At 44.3% G+C, this 27,500-nt stretch overlaps 4 protein-coding genes across 7 annotated transcripts in view; 1 reads left to right on the forward strand and 3 right to left on the reverse strand.

Moving 5' to 3' along the window:
• Positions 1-1,764, reverse strand: part of map1sa (microtubule-associated protein 1Sa) — a 43,765-nt gene extending 42,001 nt beyond the window's left edge. For both annotated transcript variants that reach the window (XR_006020964.1, XM_042056100.1), the window contains exon 1: positions 1,567-1,764. Coding sequence is in view for 1 of the 2 variants with exons in the window: in XM_042056100.1 (XP_041912034.1) it covers positions 1,567-1,723 (157 nt within the window). In the remaining variant the exon portion in view is untranslated. The remainder of the gene's footprint in view (positions 1-1,566) is intronic.
• Positions 1,765-2,501: 737 nt separating this feature from the next.
• Positions 2,502-3,670, reverse strand: cart1 (cocaine- and amphetamine-regulated transcript 1). The gene is made up of 3 exons (XM_042057093.1): positions 3,421-3,670; positions 3,172-3,255; positions 2,502-3,071 (listed from the first exon to the last, which is right to left on the reverse strand). The coding sequence occupies exons 1-3, from the start codon at positions 3,550-3,552 to the stop codon at positions 2,964-2,966; spliced, it is 324 nt and encodes a 107-aa protein (XP_041913027.1). The 5' UTR covers positions 3,553-3,670; the 3' UTR covers positions 2,502-2,963.
• Positions 3,671-4,473: 803 nt separating this feature from the next.
• LOC121678218 (survival motor neuron protein 1-like) lies at positions 4,474-14,698 on the reverse strand. Of its 3 annotated transcripts, none has more exons than XM_042057561.1 (10): positions 14,499-14,698; positions 13,459-13,536; positions 13,063-13,167; positions 12,422-12,607; positions 10,551-10,733; positions 9,637-9,756; positions 6,934-7,043; positions 6,608-6,767; positions 5,169-5,227; positions 4,474-5,005 (listed from the first exon to the last, which is right to left on the reverse strand). In XM_042057561.1, the coding sequence occupies exons 1-10, from the start codon at positions 14,544-14,546 to the stop codon at positions 4,972-4,974; spliced, it is 1,083 nt and encodes a 360-aa protein (XP_041913495.1). In that variant the 5' UTR covers positions 14,547-14,698; the 3' UTR covers positions 4,474-4,971. The 3 variants fall into 3 exon arrangements, with proteins under 3 accessions (XP_041913495.1, XP_041913494.1, XP_041913496.1); XM_042057560.1 differs by having other exon boundaries at positions 6,608-6,766; positions 6,918-7,043; positions 14,499-14,695; XM_042057562.1 differs by lacking the exon at positions 13,459-13,536 and having other exon boundaries at positions 6,608-6,766; positions 6,918-7,043; positions 14,499-14,695.
• Positions 14,699-19,649: 4,951 nt separating this feature from the next.
• Positions 19,650-21,489, forward strand: LOC121678254 (growth arrest and DNA damage-inducible protein GADD45 beta-like). Its single transcript, XM_042057622.1, has 4 exons — positions 19,650-19,888; positions 20,105-20,206; positions 20,327-20,549; positions 20,669-21,489. The coding sequence occupies exons 1-4, from the start codon at positions 19,845-19,847 to the stop codon at positions 20,780-20,782; spliced, it is 483 nt and encodes a 160-aa protein (XP_041913556.1). The 5' UTR covers positions 19,650-19,844; the 3' UTR covers positions 20,783-21,489.
• The last annotated feature ends 6,011 nt before the right edge of the window (positions 21,490-27,500 follow it).

Genomic DNA, 27,500 nt, shown 5'->3' on the forward strand with positions numbered 1-27,500 from the left:
AACAGTAGTCTAATGCACTCCAAAGACACTGGCCAAACTAAATATTTACTGCAGCTCAGTTCCCAGCAAGGCAGCTGAAACAGACATAGAGGAAGAGGACAAGACCAAGCAATAAGGGGAAGACAGCTGAGCGGAAAGGGAACAACAACTTCAGAAGGGCTGATTCCAAAACCGCACAGAATACAGTGATAGGCCCTACATACCGACTAGTCTCACCAAGAGTTTGGACCAAATATTCTGCTTTAGTAGGCTAGGCCTGTCAATGGTATCAAGCTGATAGAATCTGCTCCTTTTGTTGGTTAAAATGTGAATTTTCTTAAGCTGGTGCTTGGAACATTGCACAGCATCAACAATACGTCTCTGTGGCTTTGAATATGCATGCGTGTGTCAAACCTGACATTACCACTTATGGAATGTACAATTTTGGTTACAGCCCTCTACGCAGCAAATTATTTGCGCCTCGATCTGACAGTGAAAAATAACTGGCCGATGGAGAGGAGCTGTTCACATGACTTGAAGTTTAGTGCTGTCCCGTCCTTAGCTGAAATCAGCCCAATATAAACGTCTAAAGAGAGAGAGAGAGAGAGAACGAAAGGGAAGTTCACCCTGACTGTGAGCGTCATGTGATGGCACAGTGATGTCTGAATGTTTTATAAGGACTTAAGGGGAGAACGTGTCCCCATCTGCAGATGTGAGATCTCATTTCCACCGAAGCGTCACGACTCAGTTATGAACGTCGTCGGATACTAGCCTAAATTCCAATGGGATCGCACCACACGATCATTCAGTCAACTCTACATTATCTACTATTGTAGTCAGGGCAAAGTACAGTCTACATTCATGTATTTGAATATGCCCGATAGCCTAGGCTACATTTCTTTCCTATATTATAAACTCACGCGAAGAATCAACACGCTACTGAAGCTGTAACACATGGCACGAGGACAGGAAAGTAAGTATGGGCACGAGCATAGCTCCCATCGCCAGTTATTAGCTTCAGCAAAGGAAAAATAGATAGTGATTTAAAATGCGTATGTAGTCCCATACCTGGAGTAAGCTAATACAAATAGGGTAACAGGCATTTGATACTGACAGACAAATGTTCTTGTCCAAAGGACATACTTTAAAGTGACTGAGAAAACTAACAACTTTGCGGTATCCTAGATGATCTATATCATACCCCCTCCTCCCCACAGACACACTTCCTACTCTAGCCTAACACATACCACCACGTGTACCAGGATAAACTTTCCGATTTTCACAAAGAACAATACACAATACTATACACTCCGAAGAGAGAGAAAGTAGGCTGTTAGCAAAGCTGGGAAGTGAAAAGTTACAAGTTAATATGGTTATGATTCGCAATAGGAACCCAGCAGATACAATGTATCAACCGCAGCCTGCTGTGTTTTCGTGAGGATGCCTGCGGTAAGGAAGTTGTTGTATTCACCTGAGTGCACAGATATGAATACTGCTTTTTACAGTGCCACTAGGTCAGCGGAGCGCGGGCTGGCGCTTATTCAATTCTCTGTTTAGGCTACAGGAGAATGAAGTTCACTTCGTTACCTCGCTCAATCTCTGCAACCACGAAATCCACAAATCCCGCCCGGCTGTGCTCCCCGACGATGACAAGCAAAGAATACTTCTCGTTGCTAAATCCGGGATGGGAAGCTTGGTTCGTCTTTTCCATTGCCTCCACCTCATCAGTGAGATCTGTCGCCATGTTGCAAAGTTTAGTCTAATGATGTCATCTGAAGACACCCATGCCTTATCTCACGGGGCGGAACCGGAACGATTGACACTTCTTCCGACCAATCTCACCGAGACCAGAGTAGTCTCCTGTTCAGAATATTATGTTCCATTCGAAAAGTCTCGTTTATATCTCGACAAAATATAGGATATCCGTTGCATTTTTTTTATTACGCACCAAGCAGACTCATTTTCAGGACTACCTCAAAGGGCTAAGTTAATTATTTGTACAATTACTAAGCTATACTATGAACTGTACACTATAAAAAGAAAAAGAATTCCAATAATTTTAGCGTCTCCCAATGCAAGACATATTCTACACCACACGGTATGCCCTGGAAAATATATCCATGACAACATTCCCCATAGCCCTTGCTCATTGCCCAGGGAACACGCGTGTACACACACACACACACACACACACACATTCATGAGTGTTCTGCATGAGGGCAAGATTATTTTGCCAATAATAAAAAAAGAAATAATAAAATACAAAACAGTTAGGAAAACGTCATTGTTTGTGTTTTTGTTAATTTCTGTCAGAAATTAAACGTTACAGCCTACTAATGACAATATTTCCAAACCTGGACAATCAGGCAAAAATATCTCCATTGACTCCAGTCAAAAATAAGTCCATTTCAACAGCTGTCTGATCAGAGTGTACATCTTTTGTGTTACAGTGATTCGATAGATAGATAGATAGATAGATAGATACTTTATTGATCCTCAAGGGGAAATTCAAGATTCTCCTTGTTAGATGATGTCTTTGCATTCTCCACCGTTTATTTCTAAAGATCTCACTTCACCTTTTCGTACACATACAGGTATATGAAACTGTTCTGTCGTAGATACATTTTAAGTGTAAATGTTAGACAGAAACGGTTCAGTGCATGAATGCATTTCTCCTTGACACATAATTATTCCAAGAATCATAGTTCTCAGGCTTAGCACGCCATCTAGTGACTACTACAACCACTAACTGAGAAACAGGCTTTTCTGTACAAATATGCATTTTTATTTTAGTACAATCATTTATATTTACATAGGCCTAACCAATAAAACTGCATTTCATTTTCACTATAACTTTGAGGCGAGTGTCAGTAAAAGTTTCACAAAATGCCTAATGGAAAAGGAAACATTTCATGACATGATGTTATTAGATAATAACTAGATAACAAAAAGTATGGAGTGGAACAGTTTACATTTAAACATCTTTACAAACACTTCAGAACATTAAAGCTGCAGGACGTTCCTCTCGGGCAACTGCACAGCTTTCCGATGCGCGCGCCCTTGCGTATGGCACACTGTTCCCCGGCGTCGCACTATAACAGACAACGCATGTATTTAACAAAGAAGCAAGTACAAAATAATTCACAAATTAATGACAAGTTAACTGCATGGATGACATTTGGAACAACATACCGATGGAACCCAGCCAAGTTTCTTTTCTGTTGTTGGCATTTGTTTGTTTCTCAGCTTCTCAAGAACTTCTTGCAGTGCATCAATCTAAACATCACAAGCCAAAAGAAAAACAACAACAAAAAGTCGACTCATGGGCTACAATCTTATCCAGCTGTGGGCTATAGGCAATGGTACATTACTGCGCCAAAGTAAGTGAAGGCAACTTCAATGGCTCAAACACAAAAGTACAGCAGAAGACATGATCCTTACCAAGTCTTTCTCCTCTTGAGTTTTGACGAAGGAGTCTTCAACTGAGCGAATTTCGAGAAAATCCTCGCAGGTGACCCAGGATATCCACGCGCAGCAGGTGAAGCCGAGCAACAGAAAGCGTACGCTGATCATGTTGGTGACGTGAGTTCCAGCTGTTAGTTACAGGGCACGGTAAGGAGGTAGGCGATCATTTGGCACAGTCGTTTTATAACGGGACAGTGGGTGACGTCATCAGGGGGGGAACTTTAATATTTATAACAATCTTTATCATATTGACATAGCACGGCCGTCTGACACTTGGTGCGTGTTTAAACCTATAGCTACCCAAACTAATGTCTACACAAGCCCTACGTAATAACAAAACGGCATTTCTTTTAGCATACACAACTGCATTTAGGTAATTAGATGATTGATGCGTAGGCTATCTTTCAATGGCCAGATACAACACTTAGTAAGTGTTAACTGGCAATTCATCCTACTCGCCTGATGTTCTATAGGCAACTTAATCAGGCACAATTACGCAACGAACTGAATTGAACGCAACTGCAATCTGACATTCTGAGCTCGAGCTGACCCCTACTAGCCTTATCCTGTGGACATGACTTGGCCTTTGACCGGCAAGACCGACACACTTTGATATATCCGGCCAATTTACGTCACCAACGAAGAATATGAAATATTAAAGTGTTTGCGCTGACACATTTGATCAACGGGCAGTCGGGCGCCATGTAATGGCACAGCTACTGGTTAAATGGTCTCATATTTTGATACATATCTGAGCAAATGAGTGTTAAATTGTTGACCAAACATATATTGGATTAGAGGCATCTTATTAGGTGTTTTTCTTTTCCAAATGCATTTGAACATGGTCAGCTCTACTGAAAAAAAAAGGCCATTACTGGATTAGTCATGGGTGTGTTCTTGATCGTTTTACTTGCTTAAGTAAAAATATCCCAGGGGGGCAAAGATCTTTTTTCCAGTGAAATAGAACACAAAGCATTTAATTTCTAGCTTTGTCTGGTTTGTCTGGCATGAAGAACAGAGGACAACGGGGCTATTTTATGATTTATTTTAACAACAACAAAACTGGAAACAAACAGATTTACATTTGAAATGTCCAAAACTGACAACATGTCGTAAAGACACTTTACATCCTGTTCAAACATCCTGTCCACATTCACACATAAACACACACTTTACATCCTGTCCAAACATCCTATCCACATTCACACATAAACACACACTTGCCAGCCACTCAGAGATACGGATGAATTAGATTAGATCAAAGATGGTACAGAACAGAAATGGGGCAGTTATTATGAACATCTTAGAGGCCTCTTTCAAACAAATATTTTGAAAAGTGCCACAAACAAAAAGGGTAACAAAAAAACAAAAATCAAAAAGTGCAACTTCCGTACGAAAGTCCTTTTGTTAAAAAAAAACAAAAAAAAAAACAATTCATTGATATCATATAATGTCATTTAATCTGTGTTTGGAGATGGTGTTTTGTACCCCTGTCGTCATGGAGACATGATGAACCAAGTTCAGAGGTCACTCTTCCATCTTCAGCGCACACTCCAATCCACTAGGACAGGCAACAAGAGAGAACCTTACACAGTGCAGTGCCCCTGCAGCATCAGCCTGAGGCTCCTCTGACCTCTCACTGACCTCTACCCTTCAACCCTCTCTGCCAACACGTTACACCATGTTCAACGTCACCACACCCCCTTCAATGGAGTTACCCTTACTTCACTCTCTTCTTCTTCTTGGCGTCCATGTCTGGGCCCATGGTGGCCTGCTGTACACCCTGAGGACACAAAGCCACAATAAGCCATGGGGCACCTCAATAAGGGACACCTCATGGACACCTCATGGGGCACCTCATGGGGCACCTCATGGGACACCTCAATAAGGGACACCTCATGGGACACCTCAATAAGGGACACCTCATGGGACACCTCATGGGACACCTCAATAAGGGGCACCTCATGGAACACCTCATGGGACACCTCATGGAACACCTCAGTGTATGAACATGGAAGTGAAATGTTAGATGAAAAAAGCACTGGCCACATGTTGAGAATGAGTTTGTGCACGGCATAGGGAAAGGTGGCATCAAGTGGCCTCCATATTTAAGATAAGATGTCTCTTAGGTAGAGAAATTTGCCTTGGGCAATCGAGAGAGTGTGGTTAATCAAATTAGAAAACATACATTAACACAGAAGGTGAGCTAACACCAATAAACACAGAGACATATAAACATAGATATAGGCTAACTTCACATCCAGACACACATAGTATGAGACAGGACAGCAGTGTAGGAGGAGACAGGACAGCAGTGTAGGAAGAGACAGGACAGCAGTGTAGGAGACAGGACAGCAGTGTAGGAGACAGGACAGCAGTGTAGGAAGAGACAGGACAGCAAGAGACAGGACAGCAGTGTAGGAAGAGACAGGACAGCAGTGTAGGAGGAGACAGGACAGCAGTGTAGGAGACAGGACAGCAGTGTAGGAGGTGGGAGTATATGAGGTGTGTGTGAGATGTGTGTGTGTTCTCACCATGTATTAGCCAGTGTGGTGTGTGTGAGGTGTGTGTGTGTGTGTGTGTGTTCTCACCATGTAGTAGCCAGTGTGTGTGTGTGTGTGTGTGGTGTGTTCTCACCATGTAGTAGCCAGTGTGTGTGTGTGTGTGGTGTGTTCTCACCATGTAGTAGCCGGTGTGGTGTGTGTGTGTGTGTTCTCACCATGTAGTAGCCGGTGTGGTGTGTGTGTTCTCACCATGTAGTAGCCGGTGTGGTGTGTGTGTGTGTTCTCACCATGTAGTAGCCAGTGTGTGTGTGTGTGTGTGTGTTCTCACCATGTAGTAGCCGGTGTGTGTGTGTGTGTGTTCTCACCATGTAGTAGCCAGTGTGTGTGTGTGGTGTGTGTGTGTTCTCACCATGTAGTAGCCGGTGTGGTGTGTGTGTGTGTGTTCTCACCATGTAGTAGCCGGTGTGGTGTGTGTGTGTGTGTGGTGTGTGTGTGTTCTCACCATGTAGTAGCCGGTGTGGTGTGTGTGTGTGTGTGGTGTGTGTGTGTTCTCACCATGTAGTAGCCGGTGTGGTGTGTGTGTGTGTGGTGTGTGTGTGTTCTCACCATGTAGTAGCCGGTGTGGTGTGTGTGTGTGTGGTGTGTGTGTGTGTTCTCACCATGTAGTAGCCGGTGTGGTAGCCACACAGGTACCAGGAGAGCAGCATGCTGGACAGGGAGGCAATCTCGTCCTCCGGCTCGTCACCGCCCATCGCACCTGCCTTACCTGCCGCCCAGGTGAAGGCCGGAGGCGGAGGAGGTGGAAACATCGGGAGATCCTACAGAGAACCACAATGCCAGCCATCAGTTTACTCATCTGAGCTGAGAAAGTACACATTCAGGGAAGCAGAGATTAAACCATTTTTTACACTTAACAAAATGCATAAATCTGCTCACACACACACACACACACACACACTAATATCATACCGGCATGCCCATGGGTGGCATGCCCATGGGTGGCATCCCCGGTGGCATGAAAGGAAAGGGGGGGAACGGTGCGGACTCTCCTCTGCGGTGGGGCTTCTTCCCAGCCTCTTCGCCATGATGCTTCCCCTGCTCACCCACAGGAACACAACAACACTTAATGCGGTTCTACACACTACTTATAGCGGTTCTACATAGAACACACTACTTATAGCGGTTCTACATAGAACACACTACGTATAGCGGTTCTACACACTACTTATAGCGGTTCTACAAAGAACACACTACTTATAGCGGTTCTACAGTCACTCATAGAAACACAACACTTACAGCGGTTCTACACAGAACATACTACTTATAGCGGTTCTACATAGAACACACTACTTATAGCGGTTCTACATAGTCAGGCATTGGACACGCTATTTATAGCAGTTATAGTCAGGCATAGAACACACTACTTATAGCGGTTCTACAGTCACCCACAGAAACACACTACTTATAGCGGTTCTACATAGTCACCCACAGAAACACACTACTTATAGCGGTTCTACATAGAACACACTACGTATAGCGGTTCTACACACTACTTATAGCGGTTCTACAAAGAACACACTACTTATAGCGGTTCTACAGTCACTCATAGAAACACAACACTTACAGCGGTTCTACACAGAACATACTACTTATAGCGGTTCTACATAGAACACACTACTTATAGCGGTTCTACATAGTCAGGCATTGGACACGCTATTTATAGCAGTTATAGTCAGGCATAGAACACACTACTTATAGCGGTTCTACAGTCACCCACAGAAACACACTACTTATAGCGGTTCTACATAGAACACACTACTTATAGTGGTTCTACATAGTCAGGGATAGAACACACTACTTATAGCGTTTCTACATAGCAAGGCATAGAACCCACTACTTATAGCGGTTCTACAGTCAGGGATTGGAGTAGTCATGTAAATTACAATTATTTACTGTAGTAGACTAGTGCAACTGACTGTGGAATGTGGAATTGACCGATCCCAAGCCCCGCCCCCCTTTTCTATGTCACAATGAGGACGTCGGAGGACCTCGGTCAACCTCGGTCAATTTTGAATTTGATAGTGTCCATTCTGTAGCCTACAATACGCCGGTTATGTGAATGCTAATGCTTCTTTTGCGAGTAGCCTAAGTAACTAAATAACTAAAGAGCTCAAAAAGGTTCAAATATATGCCTGGGATACTTGTGTTAAGTGACATCCGATATCCTGACCGTGTGAAACGTTGACAGACATAGGCCTAACTTTGCATAACTTTGGATAGGCTGCTACTTTTCAGTAAAGAAATCTGAGTGTGTACGAAAATGGGCATAGGCTACCTTGCCATGTTTAACTTGGGATAGAAGACTGTTCACAGAAATAAGCTAATGACCATTTTTTCAACAAACGGAATAGACTACTGCGATGAATCATTGATGGCTGAACGAGAGATAGCCAATGTCTTCTAAAGATCAAATCATGTGCCGATTGAAAACCTTGCTGTATAGGCTATGCAGTCTCGAAATCGCCAATATTAGGCCTACTACATTGCCCACATTTAAATTAAGTATAGCATAAGCGGGCACTGATGAAGTCTTGTGCAAGACAAATCACGTCTGCAAACTGCAGATATGTCGTGCGTTGTATGGGTAAACTCGGGTAGATCTAGTGGTTTCTTTTCAATAGCCTACATTTGTATCATGTTTATTTGAACTCTTCCTTCTAAAGCAGCCATTCAAAATAATAAGTAGGCTATCAGCCTACCGAAGCGAAGCTATCTCTCCACCTCCCCAACATGAGCTGCTTAACAGGCTAGCCACTCTCCCAAGTTGCGTGGGAACTTGGATCTGCAGCACTTGGACCCGTCTTTAATTAATCCTCGAAATATGGTTAGATTTTGTTATGGACACGTCAACACCATATGTTTGCACAGACCTGTTTATTGAATCAGTCACATCTGCAGCAAATAAGGTAAACTACCTGCTTGTGATAACTGGGGATAAACAATTAGCACGTTAACATGCATCCCATTAAGATCCGTAACACCAGATTGGTTTGTCCTCAATTTGTGGTGTTCCACCTCGTTGATAACAGCAGACATTGTGAATGTGTCCTTCCGAATACTGAAGGCCTTTCTGGCCTCTGTTTTTTGAATATATCAATATTACTTGACGCCCAGAAATCTAGCATACACTGTTAAATGGTGCTGCGTACCCATGTTGAACACACGTTCTCGCACACTTTCCTGCAAACTTGTCCGACTTAGCAACAGTAACTATGGGACTGACAATGGGAGGAGGGGCTTGGGATCGGTCAATTAATTGCCTGTTGCTCTAAACTTCTAAGGCTCCATGCAATCAATGCAGTATGCTGTAAATAGCCATCACATTTGTAAACTTTAGGAGTACTATAAAGAATAGTCTGCGTAACAACATGGCTAAACCAACACAGGTTAGGGGGGCAGAGAATGGCTCTACGATGTAAAAATAGTCAGAAAAAGTAAGACCCATAAAAAACGCAGGTGTTGAAGACTAGTGCAACTGACTAAAAAGGCACAAATGACAACTGACAGTGTTGCTATAAACGTCTATGGCTCAATGCAAACTCAACTGACAGTGTTGCTATAAACTTCTATGGCTCAACGCAAACTCCAGTGAGGGGGACAGATGACGGATCTAGGAGACCCCACTCACAGCCGAGTGCCCGTGTCTGGACTTCTCCGGGCTCTTTGGTCTTTTAGCGTGGCCGTCCTTTCTCCTCCAATCAGAGCTGCTGCTGCCACTGCTGCCGTCGCCTGGGGTCTCCTCCTGGTCCTACAGAGGGCAAAGGTCAAATCTTAGCATTTTAATTAGGGCTGTAACCATATGCGTATGCCACGAACCTGTGTCGCGGTGTGAGAAGGCAGAATCGCAAAACACCCCTTCCAGCCAAAAGTATATAGCCTACCTTGAAACTTAAACACACGTGGGGAAACTGAACAGTCCAATCAGTAGACTATGATAAACTAGCCAACTAGGCTAGGCCTACTTTGTTTACAATGTTTCCAGGCTTCAACCAGAGCTGCTGACGTACTGTAAGGTTAGCGGTCTAATATTGATAGCGTTCACAACGCTAGAAGAAAACATGCTGCTACATTGCTACGCTAATTTACTCGTTTTTTTACCCCTTTCCTGGTCGGCTCACACACAATAGCTCACTATTCCAGCTGACATTTCAGACACACCTATCTGTGCTTGCACACACTTTCCCTTTAGAATGGTGTGAATGGCTGAGGGATGAGAAGTGTGAAGAAATACATACGTTGCCCTTGGGGTCTACAATATCATGGTCTCTACGGAAATCAATTGACGTTACGGTACCTACTTAATCCTACCAAAGGAAAAAATAAGGCCTTGTGAATGAACTATATATATATATATATATATATATATATATATATATATAGGTGCCTTGCTCAAGGGCACTTCAGCCACGGCTGCCCCCAAAGGCTTTGTAAACGAAATTCAATTAATTTAATACTTATTTCATACTTTTAAGACCCGGCGGGTTCCCTGTCCTGAGTCTGTGTCTATGTCTGTGTGTGTGTGTGTGTGTGTATACTTCTAACCTGAGTGTCTGTTTCATCTTCCGTGTCCTCAGGCGGAAGTAAGGCACTGAGCTCCATGTCCTCTTCGTTATTATAGACATCAAATCGAACGCGGCAGCGTTCCCCTTTCATCCACACGACCACGCCGGGATACACCAGGCCGTCCTCCGACCACACCGCCCGGCAGTGGGAGCCCAAGGACCACTGCCAAACCAAACCAGAGAAACGGCCGTTAAGGGCCATTATCACCACAAACGATAACTATTGACCGTTTCAAGAGAGTTCCATTATCAGCATCATAGTTGTTCCCACAAGGCTTCCGTTTTTAACATTCCATATGTTTTCTTAATGAAGTCGAAGTAGATTGGGAACAAAATAGAACAGCATTGTTTTTGTTTTTCTTGTTGAAAGGGTCTATAACAATTCCTGAAAGTGACCCCGACAATATCAATCTCGATATTATTATCATTATAGTTTGTTTGGACGTTGTCATTGATATTAGCTGGAGCGATACTTTTCTACTGCTATTGTTTTAGTTATAATTCTTTTCTGCTGCTATTGTTTTAGTTATCGTTCTTGGTGTGATCGGCCCTTTAGTCTCACTACACCAATTGCAACAGCACAACACTTGACTGGTGTTTTACATGACAAGTATGTAGTGAGTGTGTGGTTCATGCACAACAGTCAAGGATTTCTATCAAATCAATGCTTAAGGATAGCAACTTCACATGCAGCTTCTTTCAATAAGATGTTTAAGTCACATCAAACCATAATTGATCACTACTTGAATGTTGGAAATACCATGTAAATCTTGGTCTGTATTAACTATTCATGTCCGTGCTTCTTGTGTGGACCTGGTAGAACATTTTGTGTTTAAGAAGAACACATAGCTATGCAATATATAATTTACCAGGGGCTGGTTTTCCAAAGCCTTCTTAACGCTATGTAGTTCTTAACCTCTACCTTAACATTTTCACGCATTTCCCGAAAGGTACTTTGCTACGAATGTCTTTCGTACGTCGTTTGTTGGTAAGAGTACTCTTAATTAAAAGATTTATTCTCTTATTTCTTGCTTTCCCCACCATCTACAATGTTTTATTTGGGGGTTGCTTTTATGTTAACCAATGCCACTAATACTGAATTAAATGAGGCTGCTGGTCAATCAGCTGTGATTAAAAAACAATTCAATGCTATTATTCAAATAAGTTCTTCATATGGAGTGATGAAGGATGGCGTAACGTGTAAAGGTGTTAGGGGGTTATAGCTGGTCATACCGACAGATTGCGGATCGCTTCCCCCTACAGACCTTGTGAAAACTTTGTTCATTTAGGATAGATCATTTCATTTCTATTTTTTTCATCGTATACTATTAATAAGTTCATCCATGTTAAAGTAGCGTGAATGTTAGCCTACTGGAGGCGATATTTGAGCAATGTATTTTTTGTGTGTGTGCAAAGAAAGCGCTGTCTTTCATAACACTGGCATGCCTCCGCGTGAAGTGAAAAATCGATTTCCGAGCAATCGATGTCAACCAATTCAGCACCATCAGGGTGGACAGTGCCTTGTACGTCAGACACAAGGAGCTTTTCGTAAGAAGTCTCCTAAGGGACAGTTCGGGAACCATGACTGTAAAGGTAAAGGGCAATTCCACGCAAAACTGTCACGTCCAACTAAATGCCAACCAAGAAGAGTGAATGCTCAAATTTCAAGTAATCATCATTCACATCATACCATACCATTGTGTTGGCGTTATGGACGTGACAGTTTTGCGTGGAATTGCCCTAAACAACTTTGGTAAGGTTTTACCTTTGGAGTCTTCGTAGCTCACTAAGGGTGAACGTTATCGGGAAACCAGCCCCAGACCATCTTCTGTATTAAAAAAGGTAGCTCACCCGTCTCTGTCTCCATGGCTGTTCTGGTATTGCGGCCAGTAAGGCGCTCAAGTCAACATCCTCCTCGTTACCGTAGCCTTCAAACTGCACACGGCATCGCTCCCCATCCATTGAAATGATGACCCCTGGATACTCCAGCCCATCCTCTGACCACACCGCGCGGCACCGAGACCCCACCGCCCACCCCTGAAAACACAACACACAGCAATGTTGCCAACCCCTGAAACACAACACACAGCAACACACAGCAACGTTGTCCACCCCTGAAACACAACACACAGCAATGTTGCCCACCCCTGAAACACAACACACAGCAATGTTGCACACCCCTGAAACACAACACACAGCAATGTTGCACACCCCTGAAACACAACACACAGCAATGTTGACCATCCCAGCTCACACAAGTCAAGTCAACTTTATTTATATAGCGTATTTCATACACAGAGGTCATTCAACAGGAATAGTTGATAAAAAGCATAGAAGGGCAATAGTCAAAGAATATATTGCTCACACGTGAGATACATTCCAATGCAATCTAGTGGTAGCAACATAAGGGTCTGCCTAGTACTGATCAAACGACACAGAACTCAAAACTGTTTGAACTATTTCGAGATCAGTGGCCAATGAAGCCCAGTTACCTTGGAGGCAGACGCTTGTTTGTGGGGCGTGTCTGCCAGTAGCAGGGAGCCAGCAGCAAGGTCACCCTGCTTCCCATCACTGCTGTCCTCTCCAGATGTTTGGACCTGAAGAGACAAATGAGTCATTGGTACACAGGAGACGAAGTCAGAAAAACTGGCACTCACAAGACAATCCTGTTGTATCTAACTAGCAAACTTGAGCATGATAGTGACCATAACGCAGGGCTAGACATTAATGGTTGCCGAGTTGCCCTTGGCTACCAAATTGTTACAAGTGGCAACCAGATTTGGTTGGCTTTGGCAAACAAAACCTCATACCTGGTTGCCAAGCTGGCAACCACTTTTAGAAGTTAACATTGAGCCCTGCCATAACGGCACAAGTAAATCATAAATTACCCGAAAAGACCGGACAGCGTTATCATATGCCTTCACAAGTGCAGAGTCGTCTTCTGAAAAAGACACAGGTCCAGCACTCTGTAAAAGCAGCAACAATATATCTATTAATAGGCTCACTCATATCTGCCAAGTACCCTACATCCTGCTGCCTCTTTTTAAACCGCTTACTTTTTACACACTAATGTGCCAGCCAGTCAGTCAGTCGGACAATTGGCAACAAAGAGAATGTGATTATGATACACTATTATGTGATTGTTATTGTTATCATTATGATTATCAGGTGATAATTCATAACATGCTGCTCCTAACACACACTGGATGACCTAAACTAACTCGTGATGGGGGCTTTTTTATTCAGTCTGCTTTTGCTAGGTTTCTAAGAAAAGTGTGTATTTTTGTTGGGAATTTAATCATGGATCTTTGTGTATTGATGTTTCTTTGAGCAACACTTCCAGTCTTTTCCCTAGACATTTACCCAAATTCCCTTCCTTTCCCAGGTTTGTAAAACGTTAACGTTTACTAACGTTAACGTAAACGTTAATTCCAAATCCCAGTACTCTACCCAGACCTTCCAGACCTGCATCCTGCTGTGGCCGATAGCTATATCTAGCTAGGGGAAGATTGAACAACTAACGTAGTTTAACCAGGTTTAACTTTGCGACGGTAACGTTAACATGCCCCCGGTTAAGACTTAACGTTAGTCAGAATCCTAACTTAAGTCCATCTACCAGAAACGTCCTCAGCGCCTAACTTTATGAAGCATAAGCTGGTTAGCAGTAATATATTTTCATGAGAACTGTCTTTTCAAAATAAGCTGACACTCAAGGGTGTTGTCTGAAGAAACACAGACACATCGGTAATTAGCTAGCGGTCTACCCAAGCCATCAAGAAAGACTATAACACAAGCAGGTGAAATAAAGCCAGCTAAAATGTTAGCTGGTGAACAGATAGCTCGCTAGCTCGAACAGATTTAGAAGCATGGCTAGCTGCTAACTGTCAAGCAGCAGCATCACACTTGTATGAAGTAACTATCAACTTACTCCGGCGTCATCTCTTCGAAAAACAACAGTTTCTGAACAGTCAGCCATTTCGCTACTTAACAAAAGATAAATATTTAGACCTCTGCATTTATCTTGTCAACCACAGCATTACCACCGATGGCACGAAGTTCTAACTGCATAAAATTCCCGCGGCATGCACAGTCGCACGCTCACGTTGCGTTCGATGGTCGTCACATCAAGTGCGACTGAACGTCAGGATGCACAACATCTGGGAGTTGTAGTTCTCTCTCTTCTTCTTCTTCTTCTTCTTCTTCTTTGAATTTTAACGGCAGCTTGCATCCAATTAGTTGCATTACTGCCATCTACAGGACTTCTACTGCATTACACTATATTCTGTTAAATAAACCAGTGTCCATTAAAACTTAAAGAAAATTCTTTTTCCCCTCCCACTTGACCATATTTCTAAAATACCTTTTAGAGATAGATCTTCTACTCCAATCTCTCTCAAAACTCTAAACAACTCTTGTCTGTGGGAATCATAATTTTTACAATACATTATTATATGATGCACTGTCTCCAGCTCCTGACAAGAACACAATCCATTCTGATGTTTTCCTAAAACAAAGAGAGTACTGTTCAGAAATGTATGTCCTATTCTCAATCTTGCAATAATAATTTCCTCCTTACGTCTCATCCCCTTTTTAGAAACATTAACTGAGTCCTGACCCTACTAGATATAGAAAAGAGGTGCCTTCCTTTGTTTAGAAACATTAACTGAGTCCTGACCCTACTAGATATAGAAAAGAGGTGCCTCCCTTTGTTTAGAAACATTAACTGAGTCCTGACCCTACTAGATATAGAAAAGAGGGGCCTTCCTTTTTTTTTTTTGTTCCCAAAGCTGTAGCCATTTTAAAATAATTTCCTGCCACACAATACTTTTGCCTTCTGACTTAGACAGATCTATGTGGACATCTATAGCTTCCTTTTCCACAGCTTTCTTGGCTAACTTATCAGCCTGTTCATTTGACCTAATGCCCACATGAGCTGGAACCATAAAAAAGACATTTCTACCCCCCTCCTTTTTACATCTCTTATTGCCAGTATAATCTCATATATAAGGTCTTGACGGCTCTTTGATAACCCTTTCCCTAAACTATTGATAGCTAATACAGAATCACTACATATCAACACTTTACGAGTTTGAATCTGTTCAGTCCATTGCACTGCCATCAAGAGTGCATGTAACTCCACTGTAAATACACTAAGAAAATTAGAAGTTATTTTAAAGGTTTGGATATTCCAACCCTGAACAACAAAAGCTGCCCCTGAAGCACCAGATTCTTGATCCTTTGATCCATCTGTAAAAATTAATAAATGCTCTTGATAATTTTCTTGTACATGAGACTGAAATACATGCACCAAATCCATCTCAGGATTTTCAGACTTAAACTTAAGCAGCTCTAAATCTTTCTTTGGGACCTCTAGTTGCCATAATGGAATTGAAGGCCACATTACTCCTGAACAGAAGCTCTTATCCAGAATAGACAGTTCTTGTGCCACAGTCTCCCCTGTCCATCCAAAACATGACATATTTGCCACTTCTCTCTCCCAGCTTGGTTGAATAGCAACTTTAACTGGGTGATCACACCCTTGACCCATTAAATTGACCCAGTAGTTTGCTTGCAGCTGTTTTCTTCGCAAGTATAATGGCATCTCTCCTGTTTCTTAGTTCTCTCTCTCCCTCCCTCCCTCTCTCTTATATGCATTATTAATTGGTTGATTGTGCCTATTCATTTCGTGCTGTGAGTAAGCCAAGTGTCAAAAATGACGACAAATCTGAATTAGCTTCCACTCAGTCCGAGAAGTGATACATTGTGTGTATTGCCATTTAGTTCCCTACAGAGACCAGCAATCTCATGGATGGGAAGTGTTAACTCGGTCACGTTGGCCTTTTAACCTTCACACTTGCTTTGATTCCTCATCGTCTCAGACTGTAAAATAACATTGAGTACGTTTGGACAGAAGTTTATTGCAGGCTACCTAAGTTCCTGCTATCCATCATGATAATCACACATGGGATAGACTCAGGGGTGAAAGTAAGCCGGTACTGGCCGGTACGGAGTACCACTAAAATATTTGGAGAGGGTACGCCGTACCGGAAAGAAAACTATACTGTCTCTGAAAAATATTGCACTTTCAGCATGACAACACAACTGCTAACGTCAAATTACCAGAAGCAACACGTTTCCCCAAAAATATATTTCATATACATCGTTCTAAACTGTATCTAAATTGTGTCTAAACCTCCCGTGCAGCTGGACAGACAATGAGCAAGCTATAGCGCGCGTACAGTAGCCTAATTGCGCCAACGTGCACTGGTATCCAAAGTGTTTTAGCAGACGGACGTTTCTTGGAAAGTCTCCGAAATAAATAAAAAAACATACAGGCTAAAGAAAAATATGTTGATGTTTCAATAGCCTATTCTGGTTTTATGTGTGCAGTGTTTCGCTGGAGAGACAAGAGACAGACAGCGCGTGTACGCTTTAACCAGATCTTGCGCAGCAATAATGAAAGTGTTTTAGCGGACAGAAGTATTGTAGCGACCGGCTGTCAATCAGGGAGTGCCCGCGCTATGCATAACCCCGGGCATGCCCATGGTTGGCAGCCTGGCGAGAGGGGGGCGGGACCCCCCGGAGAATATAGGCTACTGTTCGAGAAAGTTCTGCCTCTTTCGGTTCTGGGCCTGACACGGCCCGCTGTGTTATTTGCTGCATTGTGTGCTTTGTGACAATAAACCAGTTCATGATAGTGAAACGCTACAGTATGTTGCAGTCTCCCAAATAAAAAGGCATGACTCAAAGAAACGTGTTTCATGATATACAGTAGCCTATATAAAAAACGATTGGAAGTGGGAGCGAGCAGAGTAACTAGGCTAAATAAATAAATAAATGTTGAAATTAAGTGTTTGCAATTTATTCATAATCAAAAACAGATACAGGTAGGTTAAAGATATCTAGTGATACTAGAGTGATAAGAAGTCCTAGTGAATGCTTGATAAGTAGACTATAATACAGTAAATAAACAAACAAATAAATAATAAATAATTAGGCTAAGTGAAATTTTCGGCGCGCGCTTTGCACGCGCATTATAACTCTATATCATAGTACCACCAAGAAATAAAAACTACTTTCACCCCTGGATAGACTACAGGCCGAGCCTACACACTTAGATTAAGGATTAAGCACTCGGCCACATGCATTCCGTTTACACCATGCAGTGTAGGCTATGCACTGTGCTCTTTTTTCTTTTTCTTTTTTGTCCTCAAAGAACATTAATCAGACAGTCATGATTTCTCAAGTGAAGCTTTATTCAGGATTGAAGTCATGTGACTTTCGCTGCACTTGTGAGCATTTAACAATCTAGTAGCAGCATACGAGATTAATGTTCAGTTCATTAGGGTAAGTACCTGTCACTACAACGCTTGACGCTATCAGTCGAGTGATGGCTTTAAAAAAAAGAAGTTTCGGTTGAATGGTTAATTAGCCTAGACTAGGCCTATAGGCCGACTCTCAACTTCAAGAGCAAGCAGGATCACAAATTGTTGGGTTAATTATTTACATATATTATTACATATATATTTTTCCGTGTGTACGGGACTTGGCCTATGTGGCTTCAAACACAGGACTCCAAGCCTATCTGTAACATCTCATACTCGAATATTTTGTTTAAGCTCTGTGATTGTTTTAAATAAGGTGACGCCATAATAAATGCGTTTTCCTGCAGTCGGTTTGTTTGATAGTGCTTCTTTCTATAAACCTGAACAAAAATCATGTAAAAGTACTCATGTAAAATGACAGTCATATTCACTAGGTGGCACCCTTTATCAAGACAACAGCTCAGCGTTCATTTCAAAGTCGTAAACACCTTTACACTGACCCTACAAACTCTTTTAAGGCCTTTGTTTTGTCAATTTCTTTATAATTAATGTTAAATACATGGATAATGCATATTGTATTTTTGCACAAAACATACCAGAAGGCTAGATTCGTGTGAGTCATGGTCATGTGCCATAACAACACTTGCAACATGTTGTAACATGTCTGTATTGATGCAATACTGGTAATGACCACAGAGGGGCGAAGTGAGCTGTGATTGATGTTGCTTTCTGTGTCATAATATTGATTTGCCTATAACTAATTTCCATTTGCGCAACAGACCTATCCACTTGCTGTTCATAGTTCTCATTGATCTTGAGCTTGATCTCAGACTTCCCTGGAAGCTGAATCTCATTTTTAGTATAGTTATAGTTATAAGGGGGGCTAAATTGTAAATTGCCTAATTGCTTATTAATAACAATTTATAATCACGTTATTTGCATGCATTGAACTGAAACTTAAATGAACTTTCAGTGAAAAATGTTGATTTCGTAACATAGGCTAACACAACAAGATCCACTTATAACTTGTAAACACCACTGATCCTGTGACTGTAAGTATAATTAGACAGTGGAACTAGAACGGCAGACCGAGGAAAGTTCCAGGTAACGTACCTAGTGGAGTTGGCATGAGGTAGCCTATGCAAGGGGCTGTCGCACTACAGCCACTGATAATATAAAATCATGCAATAGCCTAACTAAATAAACATTCATGTAACATTACAATACAATACTGACTTAAGACTAGGCCAACTATGTTTTAACCCCATGGTCCTGTACAGTACATGCAGCTTTATTTAAGCAGTGCAATAGCTATTGCTCACGTTTTTCTTTTTACGTTCTGTTCTTGTTGGTATAGGCTATGTGATTGGCTTCAATTCTGTAATTTCACATCACTGAGTCAATGAGCTATGATAGTCAAGACCAAAATATTTCTTTAGAAGAAATTGCAAAATAACAGCAAGTAATAGCCCTACTACAGTGTCAGTATGCATATTTTCAGTGCCCCAGAGTTATACACATAGAGAAACTGAGGAAATTCCATGAGACTCAACAGTGAAGTAAACAAATTGATATGCGAGAGGGGAGGAGGGGGATTCTCTGAACACCCCACGTGGGTTCCAGACATGCTGTTAGAAAGGCCACCAATCACTGAGGAGATGGTAGACCTTTCTCGACAGTCGCTGTCCAATAGGAGCGCTAACCTTTTGTGAGACCACGCCTCCTATGAGAGTGGATATATATAGTAGCAGTTCGCACGGTTTGGACAGAAACTCACCCTGCTCAACACACAAGAACATTATCACAAGGACTAACTGCCCTCGCTTGTAGTTCTCTCCACGGAAGCACATTGGATTACATCTTGCAAAGACTCTGGAACAGTCCGATTTGGAATTTACTTTTTTGGGGCGATTCCTGTGGATTATACTATTCAAACTCTCGAAGTCAATATGACACTGGAAGAAGTCGTTGGATGCAACATAACCGATAAGAAGTAAGTATTCGTGCATTTGCCGGTATTTGTCCTTGCAAGCCTGCTGGCTCCATCGCATAGGCTACCCCTGCAACGGAGATAGCAGTTACCCTGCAAAGTTACTTGTTAGATTATTGTTTCGCATAGCCTATAAGAACGGAGTACAAATAACGTTAAGAATCTAAAACCTGTATGTTGAGCAGACCTTTAATAGCATTTTCTTCCTCTGTCCTACAGAATGGAGACCGTGAGTCAAGCGTTAGAAGAGCTGCTGGCCGCAGCCCAAAGGCAAGACTGCCTTACAGTAGGAGTCTACGAGTCGGCGAAACTAATGAATGTGTAAGTATACTTTGAGTACTCTCTTAACGACACAGTTAAAGAGCAAACATAAGTTGTGTTTTGGCCTATTTGAGACTAAAGACAGGGTTGTCTAATGTGAACCATGATTTGCTCTTGCAGTGATCCAGACAGCGTGGTGTTGTGCGTGCTGGCTACGGATGAGGAGGACGAGGATGATATCGCGCTGCAGATCCACTTCACCCTCATCCAGGCATTCTGCTGCGACAACGACATCAACATCCTGCGTGTGTCCGGAATCAGTCGCCTAGCTAAGGTTCTCTGCGAGCCCACCACCGCTGACAACGCCAACGAACCGAAAGACCTGCACTGCATTCTTGTCACGGTATGTTTCACTCGGCATGTTTGGCACAATGTAGCACCGTCTGAGGCGGCATATTGCATTCTACCATGTTCCAATGCAGAAATATGTGGCTAATCTCCGTCTTCTTATCTACTTTGCAGAATCCTCAGTGCCAGCCATTGAAGTGCCAGGCTCTTCAGGAGGTGGGCACTTACTGCAAGGAGAGTCGCTGCAAGAACCAATGGGTGCCCTACCTTTCCCTGCACGAACGTTGAACGCATTTCGCCGCTATTATATTAGTTGGTTAAGATGGAAAAATGGAACAAGAACCGTCATTCTTGAAGAATGAGAAGGGTGCTCGCGGTGGGCTGTAATGCCCGCTGTGGACGGGGCTGCTCTGACTGCTGCTTCGTCGCGCGAGGGTGCTGCGAATGTGAGAGGAACGTTCCAGGGACTTACGCGCGTTGCGCATTTGCCCCGTCTCTTCCTCCGCGAAAAGGAAAGTAGCTGCGTCGGAGAGGTGGAACGAGTCGTGACGAGAGTTTGTCGCTCGCTCACTTTCCCAAGCTGAGTCAAAGCACGGGAGTGAACGCAGCGGCGTGGGCGCGCGCCTTCGCTTTCCAGTGTGTGGCAGCAACTGTATGCAATGCATCGGTGTTGATTTTAGACCTCGTAACTGGTCGTGTGTAAACCTTCCGCCATCAACTTGTGGACTGTAGTCTTTAGTGGAATGCACCGTGAATATTGTACTTTTGGACTCCCAGTTTGAAAGCTTTGTGACGAGGATCGGCAGCACACGTGGAATGCAACTGCTGATGCAAGACTGATATGGAAACTAAAAACTGTAACATGAACTCTGTTTGGTATCGATGAAAGGAAACTGCACATTAAATGAATTGTCTGTTAATTTATTGCTCATAACTTAACAAGAGTAATATATGTATTTGGACCAGACGTTTTGCAAATAAATTATTGAACGAAACATCCTGTTGAGCAGAGTTGTTCTTCCATGTTTAGATCTTTAGTGTGCTCTGTGTGTTTACGTGTGTGTGAGGAGAAGCAGTGCTCCAGTGAACCCTGGGCTGCCACAATGCAACAATGGGTGAAGTAATGCCACACATTTATCATGGCCAGCCCAGATGGTTGTCACTGAGATTTAGCACATGTCTGGATCTCAGCCTGTAGGCTGAGAACTGAGGCACAGCACTAAACTCCTAATCTATCTCTCAGTCACTATACAAGCAAAACAATCCCTTGTACACAAGCCTGAGTTAGCTCAGCCAGAGGCCAGCACTTCCCTGCTTCCTGGTAAGTGCGTCATATCCTTAATGTAATGACAGTGGTGTGACACCCTGGCCAGGGGAGAGGAGAGCCTCCGCAGGCCACTGACGCAGGACTTTTGTTTGACTTGGCAGACTGAGCCAAAGATCCCAGGATGTAGCAACAATCCAATACAGTGCTGCCTTCACCTCAGTCTGCCAGAGCACAACAGCAGCTAATTACCCTGAGCAACAGGGTAGCAGGGAGATTCAGCAGTATACACATGTGCTAGAGAGTCTCAGTGTGTCATGTGTGTGTGGGTGTAAGGAGATTCAGCAGTAGTACACATGTGCTAGAAAGTCTTATCAGTGTGTCATTCTGTGTGTGTAAGGAGATTTAGCAGTGTCATTGTGTATGTGAGTGTGTGTGTGTGTAAGGAGAAGTAGTGTCCATGCCCTGGTCCCAGCCTGGTCAATCTGTCCTCTCAAAAGCGGACATGCTTGTTGCTGCACTTCACCTGATTCAAAGGTTCACTGTAATAGCGGACATGCTTGTTGCTGTACTTGACTTGATTCAAAGGTTCACTATAACAGTTGGGGTTCACTGTAGCTGATCATGGTGCCACATGCAAACAAGCTGCAGGTGCTTTAACCAGAACAAGAGGTCACATGGGGAGCAAAGATGTGGGCTGTTTATTCTACTTGAGCGGTCGCATGTTAACACAACTACTGAGCTTTACATGAGCGGTCGCATGTTAACACAACTACTGAGCTTTACATGATGGCTTTTCTCTGCAGAAGGGTGCAGTCACTTGTCAGGCCTGCTTACTGTTTCTGTGTTCACTGGAAACCCCTTCAAGTGGGATGGAGTGCAAAAATGGGCTTATAGGTTACACCTATAACCTAGGTTAATAGGTTACACACGCACACACACACATACACACACACACTCACACACTTCTGCATCCCTATGCAAATGTTATGTAAAGCTAGGCGTGACTGGGATGACCCATGAAATCCCTTACAAGGAAGTGTTTCCTGTGAACAGTCCAAAGGGGACTCATGCTTCCAAGGTAGCCTACAGCAGCAGTCTGGGTAACATTCCCATAGCACATGCGTTTCCTTGTGCTGTGCAGTTACCCAAACAAAGGGAAATACATTTAATTTCCTTAATACGGTTATCCACCACTTCCGCATAGAAGGTCCAAAGTGCAATGTCATACCGCATAAATCATTTCTGGAGATTGCCTGAAAGTGTGACTGCGCTGTTTTGTACAGGCCTAGCGAGTCTGGTATGGTATCGTCATATGGCATCTGCTATCACCAATCAGATCATCAGGGGAGATGCTCCCCAACTCTCCGTGCAGAACTATAGCCTACCTGAGGCGTCATGTATATTGTATAAATCGTTGCGCACGTTATGGCGTTATGTCACCTTCGTCATAAAACGGTATGCATGAGATGTGGGTCGGCCAAAATGTAGGCTATTGCAAAATATTTGTTGTGATGCCTCGAAGTGCATGCGATCTAATAAATGTGGTCTAAAATAGCAATCGTGTAATCATCACTCCGTGACTTATTCCGTGATATTTTCAGCACCTGGGAGAAAATACGAAAACATTTGCGTGGGCTGCAGTGTTATGGAGCACCTTGTGCGTCACACTGCAATAGGAACCGTAGCTTTCCAATCTTTGGCTTTACTTGTTAATAAGCCTTCCCCTGGACCAATCGTGTATTGTTTCTGACGCTCTTTCAATTACGCCTCGGTATCCTCCGGAAACGTCATTTCCCATATAAGGGCAAAAATTGTGCCACTGAAGAGAGATCCCCGCCTCGTAATAATCTGATGCACATTGGAAAAAAAGTGTAAGTGGATTCACACACCGCATCAGTGATAGGTTTCAGTGATGCCCGCGTCGGTGAATCCAACGAGAGTGGTCTTCTCGTGAGATTCTGTGAGCCTTGCTCGTGCGTCCGCATCCTTCACTGGCAGTTACACCGCTGGTATGTAGAGAATGCGGGGAAGGGCAGAGTAGGCTACTACACCCAAAACGTGCACGAACATCCGGATAGAGGCCAGCAACGGCCATGTCCCTCATACTGATGCCTAGTTAGGTTGGAATGTGTTTGTTTGTTTGTTTGTTTAAGCTTCTTGAGGTTCATTCAATGAATTTCAGTCAAACAAGTTTTACACATCCTAGTGTATGAAACGTCATGGTGGACCAGAACAAGCCAATGTCATGCTGTTACCTCACAAATACAATTTGTGATTTCCATTGATTCTCATGGTGGTTAATCATTCTGATCTAAGGATGATATAAGTCGAGTTAGCCGGTTTCTACCATCCATAAAGGAGACAAGACTGTGGACTGTGCAGAAAAACTACTTTCCATCTACTCCCACGTGCACTCAGCCCACAGAGAGGGAGGGAATGAGGGAGAGAGAGAGAGAGAGGGAGTGAGAGAGGGAGGGCAGGCAGCCGGCTGACTGGCCAGGAGAGGGGTTTGCACAGGAAACCAGTCTGCAGTGGACACTCTCGGTTATTCTCACCTCACCACACCACACCACTGCAGTGCAGACACAGACACTCACAGTCCACCCTTTTAGAAAAATATCTTTTCTCTGTTCCACATACACAAAAGCATGTTCTTGCAGTCTTGCACACATACAGACAGACGCCTCTGTTTCAAAATGGTACCACCCAGTCTGCTACAGCTTTTCCATCTTAGCCTGTGTGTGTGTGTGTGTGTGTGTGTACTGAGGGCGGCAGGTAGGTTGTCTGGCAGCGAGACGTGCCACCACGCACGCCACTGCTCGGCACTGCACCACATCCCACCCACGAAAAGAGACGACTCCCTTCGCCAAGCTGTCTAACGACACCGAGGTCGAACAAAGCTACACGTCCGTCCATAAAATACACATGAGGCGTACACACACACACTTACAGGCATGTGTGTGTGTGTGTGAGTGCTGTGCACGCCTTGCAGTCTAAACCAAATCAAAGGGAGCGAGAGCGCCTCTAGCAGCAGCAGCACTTGCTGGCTTTTTATAGGATGGCTTTAATTAGAGCAGCACAAGAACTTAATCACTGCAAATCAAAACACTCCGACACCCTCAAACACACCAGGATGTCCCACCACTGGTACCGTACGGTACTGACTCCCTAAACACACCAGGCTGGCCCACCACTGGAGCTGTACCATGCTGCTGCTGCTGTACGTGTGCTTCAACACGAGGCTCCTGGATCCTAGCGTCTACACAGGTCTGCAGGAGCAGAGCTCCCTCTCTCTCAGAGTGGCAGTGCCCCCCCCCCCCTCTCTCTCTCAGAGTGGCAGTGCCCCCCCTCTCTCTATCAGAGTGGCAGTTTCCCCCCCCCCCCTCTCTCTCTCAGAGTGGCAGTGCCCCACCCCCCTCTCTATCAGAGTGGCAGTTCCCCCCCCCTCTCTCTATCAGAGTGGCAGTTTCCCCCCCCCCCTCTCTCTCTCAGAGTGGCAGTTTCCCCTCTCTCTCCCTCTCTCACAAAGTGGCAGTTTCCCCCAGGGACTTTTTTTCTCTGTGGAATACTTCCTGGAAAGGGCCACTGTATAGGAGGGCGGTGGGGGGGAGTCCTTGAGCATGGAGGTGATCACACACACACACTGCGCCATGTGAGGCACATGTGTGTGTGTGTGTGTGTGTGTGGGGGGGGGGGGGGGGGGGGGGGGCATGGCGGGGGCACCCAGGGGAGCCTTTGTGTGGGACCCCCAGGATTTTGACCATGCTGCCGAGAGGCATGACTCCCTCCTGAGTTCCAAAGGCTCAGAGCACGATGGCTCTCTCTTACACATGTTGTGTGCTGCATGTCTCATAGCAACCAGGGAAACAACGAATCAACATCGACTTTAAAAACATGTTTGAATTCCACTGTGTGTAGCCCCAGTGCTGTGATAACATTTAAGCTGAAAGACATGATATGCGTTTCCTGATAACAGTGGTTTCCAGAGAAATCTAGACAAAGTGTTTAAAAACAAATTGTGAAAGACTTTTGTTTTAGGCTAACAAGTGAGATCATTAACTGGTGTGTCCAACTGTAAGAGAAAGCTCCTGGTGCCAATAGACTGCACATCACCTCCCATAATGAGCCTCATTGTGCACCTTAAATACAGGTCTGGGACAATAACAGCCTGTGTGCTCAGCTAGTCCTGCACCATGGAAAAAACAAAACAAAACAGTATGTGTGTGTGTGTGTGTGTGTGTGTTGGGGAGTTACCCTGGGGCCCTCACCACAGCACAAGGGCTTTGTTCATCAGCAGCTCAGCTGAGCTTAGCACGGAGGCTACGGCGTGGCGATCGCGCGCTCGCTAAGTTAGTGCAGCCAGCGCCTGGGACCACCGGCACCGAGAAGGGCTGACGTCAAGGCGGGGGGGCAATAAGGGTAGGAGAAGGGGCAGAGAGGGTAGGAGAAGGGCAGAGAGGGTAGGAGAAAGAGGCAGAGGGAGGGATGAGGAGAGAGAGAGAGAGAGAGAGAGAGAGAGAGAGAGAGAAGCAGGAGAGAGAGAGAGAGAGAGCGGGAGGGAGAAGCAGGAGAGAGAGAGAGAGAGAGCGGGAGGGAGAAGCAGGAGAGAGAGAGAGAGAGAGCGGGAGGGAGAAGCAGGAGAGGGGGGGAGGGGGTTTATGGGAGGGAGAGAGAGCTGGAGGAAAAGGGAGCCTTTTATTTTCTTGGTAGCAAATCGCTAAGCTGCCCTGACGCAGAGCTGCTGACTGAATTACACCCAGAGGCCGAGTGAGCTATTAATACTCTGGACACTACAGCGGGCTATTTTTAGCTCAGCGAGGACTATATTTACCCGGCAGGGTGGGGTGCCCTTGCGGACTGACTCACTCACCCACATGACTTCTCTTTCCAGGCAGAGCCAGGCAGACGCGGTCTGGGCTGACTTTTCAAACCCCCACCTCAACATGGCTTCCCTCAAATTGGCCCATCACTCTTTCTTCTCTGGCTTCCCTCAAATTGGTCCATTTCTCTCCCTCTCTCCCTTTCTCTTTCTCTCCCTCTGTTTCTCTTGCTCTTGCTCTCTTTCTCTTGCTCTCTCTCTGTTTCTCTCGCTCTCTCTCTCTTTCTCTTGCTCTCTCACTCTGTCTTCCCTTAGAAGCAGGCAAACTATTTGTGGGCTCATCTCGAGTGATTTTAAAAAATATAAGTTGTTTGTGTTTGTGTGCATGTGTGTGTATGTGTGCATGTGTGCATGTGTGTGTGTGTGCATGTGTGCACGTGTGTGTATTTAATTGTGTGGTCAGAGAGACGCTATGGAGCGTGAATCAGTAGCCAAAATTAAAGACCCTCCCCTCTCCCTCTCCTCTTGTTACCCAGAAGCCCCCTGGCCCACCCCCAAAACCCCTTTCATCTGAAGCCACATACATCCCCACCCTGACACACACACACACACACGCATATGCCCTGGACCCCGAGACACACACATACACCATGATGGACTCTGACACACACACACAAACACACACACACACACGCCCTGGACCCCAAACCAGAGATTGGGACCAGCAGCTTCCGTAGTAACCTCCCACAGGATTACACAGGACTACAGCAGGCACACACATACACACACGCACACACACATGCGCGCACACACACGCACACGTACATGCACACACACACACACACACACACACACACACACGCTTATGCACAGTGGAGCTCATTCAACTCCAGGTGACCCGGCCTGAACTGCCCCATTGA

This window comes from Alosa sapidissima, chromosome 12 (assembly GCF_018492685.1).
Source record: "Alosa sapidissima isolate fAloSap1 chromosome 12, fAloSap1.pri, whole genome shotgun sequence".
NCBI lineage: Eukaryota > Metazoa > Chordata > Actinopteri > Clupeiformes > Clupeidae > Alosa > Alosa sapidissima.

Bases quoted from the DNA above. Each gene is read 5' to 3' on its own strand.
- LOC121678218 (XM_042057560.1), bottom strand. From the start codon at position 14,546: ATGGCTGACTGTTCAGAAACTGTTGTTTTTCGAAGAGATGACGCCGGA. The intron at 13,168-13,458 runs GTAATTTATGAT...TTGTCTCTTCAG, and splicing joins ACGCTGTCCGGTCTTTTCGG to GTCCAAACATCTGGAGAGGA. The intron at 5,228-6,607 runs GTGAGAACACAC...TTGTGTCCTCAG, and splicing joins ACCACACCGGCTACTACATG to GGTGTACAGCAGGCCACCAT.
- LOC121678254 (XM_042057622.1), top strand. From the start codon at position 19,845: ATGACACTGGAAGAAGTCGTTGGATGCAACATAACCGATAAGAA. The intron at 19,889-20,104 runs GTAAGTATTCGT...TCTGTCCTACAG, and splicing joins TGCAACATAACCGATAAGAA to AATGGAGACCGTGAGTCAAG. The intron at 20,207-20,326 runs GTAAGTATACTT...TTGCTCTTGCAG, and splicing joins TCGGCGAAACTAATGAATGT to TGATCCAGACAGCGTGGTGT.
- cart1 (XM_042057093.1), bottom strand. From the start codon at position 3,552: ATGATCAGCGTACGCTTTCTGTTGCTCGGCTTCACCTGCTGCGCGTGG. The intron at 3,256-3,420 runs GTAAGGATCATG...TGTGATGTTTAG, and splicing joins CTCAAGAGGAGAAAGACTTG to ATTGATGCACTGCAAGAAGT. The intron at 3,072-3,171 runs GTATGTTGTTCC...TGTCTGTTATAG, and splicing joins AACTTGGCTGGGTTCCATCG to TGCGACGCCGGGGAACAGTG.